At 56.1% G+C, this 2,021-nt stretch overlaps 1 protein-coding gene across 1 annotated transcript in view; it reads left to right on the forward strand.

Annotated features, from left to right (window-relative positions):
* Positions 1-2,021, forward strand: part of AURANDRAFT_66384 (hypothetical protein) — a gene marked incomplete at both ends in the record, with an annotated part of 19,180 nt that overhangs the window by 15,424 nt on the left and 1,735 nt on the right. Inside the window, one exon of the mRNA XM_009041557.1 lies at positions 1,488-1,544. Coding sequence (XP_009039805.1) covers positions 1,488-1,544 — 57 coding nt within the window. The remainder of the gene's footprint in view (positions 1-1,487; positions 1,545-2,021) is intronic.

Genomic DNA, 2,021 nt, shown 5'->3' on the forward strand with positions numbered 1-2,021 from the left:
TTGCTACGCATAGTTGTGCCGCGTGGTTTGGCCTGCAGCGGCGCGGAACGCATTCGCGGCGAGCGGTAACGTGCTCAAACCGCACGCTTTGCGCGTGGTTCAGCGATCGAGCCGTTCTCGCGCTCTGCATCGATTCCTGTGCTTGTGCTTCGCGTACGTCGGGCCACAAGGGTTTGGAAGCTGCTGTGAGCAGCTGACGCTATACCTTTGCCGTGCTCGTTCGTGCCGTGCACTCGTTTCCTGCCTCGTCGAGGAGCAGCTCGAGCACCGCCAAGCTCATCAACGTCGTCGTGCGGGACCCCATCAAGCTGTCCGGCGCGTCCGTGGGGTCGCCCGGGGGGGCGGTGCCGAAGGGCTACGGCAGCGGCCAGCCCTACGGCCGGCCCGGGCCCGACGACCATCCGCGACCACCGCGCGGCCGCGGCCGGCGACGACGACTTCGAGCACGAAACTCATACCACCCGCCCCACGCGCCTTCCGCATGCCTCCGGGGGGTTTAGGGAGCGTCGACGCGCCTCGGCGGGGCGTTAACCCACGCGTAAAGCGGGGTCGGGAATCTCGCCGATTATGGCCTGACTGGGCCTGCGACGACCGTAGAACAAACTAGAACGGTTCTAGTTCCAGTATACGGCTCCGGGCGCCCGGAGTTTCTAGCCACGATGCGAGACACAGTTACCGCGTCCGGCCTATCTGGAGAGGCCTCGGGGTGCGCGGGGGTGGTCGACACAACAGGGGGGGCGAGGGGGGCACAGGTAGGGGCGCATACAACACCGGATTGTCCTGGAGCCCCGGCCCGGCGGGGGAACTTGGGTTCTTTACTAGGCGGCTGTGATTATTCGTCTTGTTGTTGGTCGATGCTCCTAACTTACCACCCCGAGTCCTTCGGCGGCGTTTTCAGGCGGCTTTGCCTGTTGCGGACATGACAGGGTCCGGGGTGGGACTGGGCTTGGACCCAGCTGCACAATGAATACGATGGGCATGGCACAGGGGGGGTCCCCATCCCCACCAAACCTTCGCGACATAAAACCCAGACACCGAACATGCCACTTTTGGGCAAAGTGGGCGCAATTCGGTGCCAACTCGGCATTATGCACTAGCCGCACGCACAATTTTCAACAAAAATATCCTCATAAGACCGTTCATCATGTCGCCACCTGTCCTGGCACATCATGATGTTTGATGTGAGGCAGTTGAAGGCAGTATCCACGCCTTCGCCTGGGCAGATAGGGTCTGGAATAAATGCACAGAACATCAATGCACAGTGCAGACCTGTTTTAGCAGAAGTCAGAAACCAAGCTACAAAACCATTGTTGACACAAAATAGATCTATGGCATTCTTATCAAGATTTGGTGTCTGATCGCATTTCGTTGCAACAAGGACCACGGGGAGGACATCACCACTGCGGAAAGTAACATCAGAGTCGAACTCAGCTTTCCGCCTGCTCACACGCCTAAAGAAGCCTGTTTTGAATTTTATGTCTATCCAGGGCTGTTTCCCACCGGAGTGCTTCGTCGCTAAATGGATCGAAACACATAATTGCTCCGTTCGCTTTCTGACAGCATGTGCTCTGATGGTATCCGCAATTATCGCCTGGATTCGCCTGAAAAAAAATTGGAACACAACCTGTGACATGGTATTGACGTACCGTATCTTCATCATCAGCAATTTGAAGTATGACGGACAGATTGCCCATCTCTTCAATCGTCGCGAGCTATAATTATACATGGCTAGATCTCTTGTTAAAAATTTCAACACACCTTTAGCAAATGCTCGAGCCCAAGACGCTTCTTTGATGGCTTACTTTTATGATTTCCTTTCGGGAAGTAATTGTTCACATATCGACGAACGAGACAGGTTTTCCCCGATCCGACGTCACCAGTCACAACGATGCTCACCGTCGGCCGTTTGGAGCTGACATCGGTCATCTATTATACAAAAAGACGCCGCGGCGTCACCGGATACGTGCCTTTTTGACAGGTGTGGAGGAATTGCTGTAGCTAGTGGCCAGCTCGCTGCTCCC

This window comes from Aureococcus anophagefferens (assembly GCF_000186865.1).
Source record: "Aureococcus anophagefferens unplaced genomic scaffold AURANscaffold_22, whole genome shotgun sequence".
Classification (NCBI taxonomy): domain Eukaryota; class Pelagophyceae; order Pelagomonadales; family Pelagomonadaceae; genus Aureococcus; species Aureococcus anophagefferens.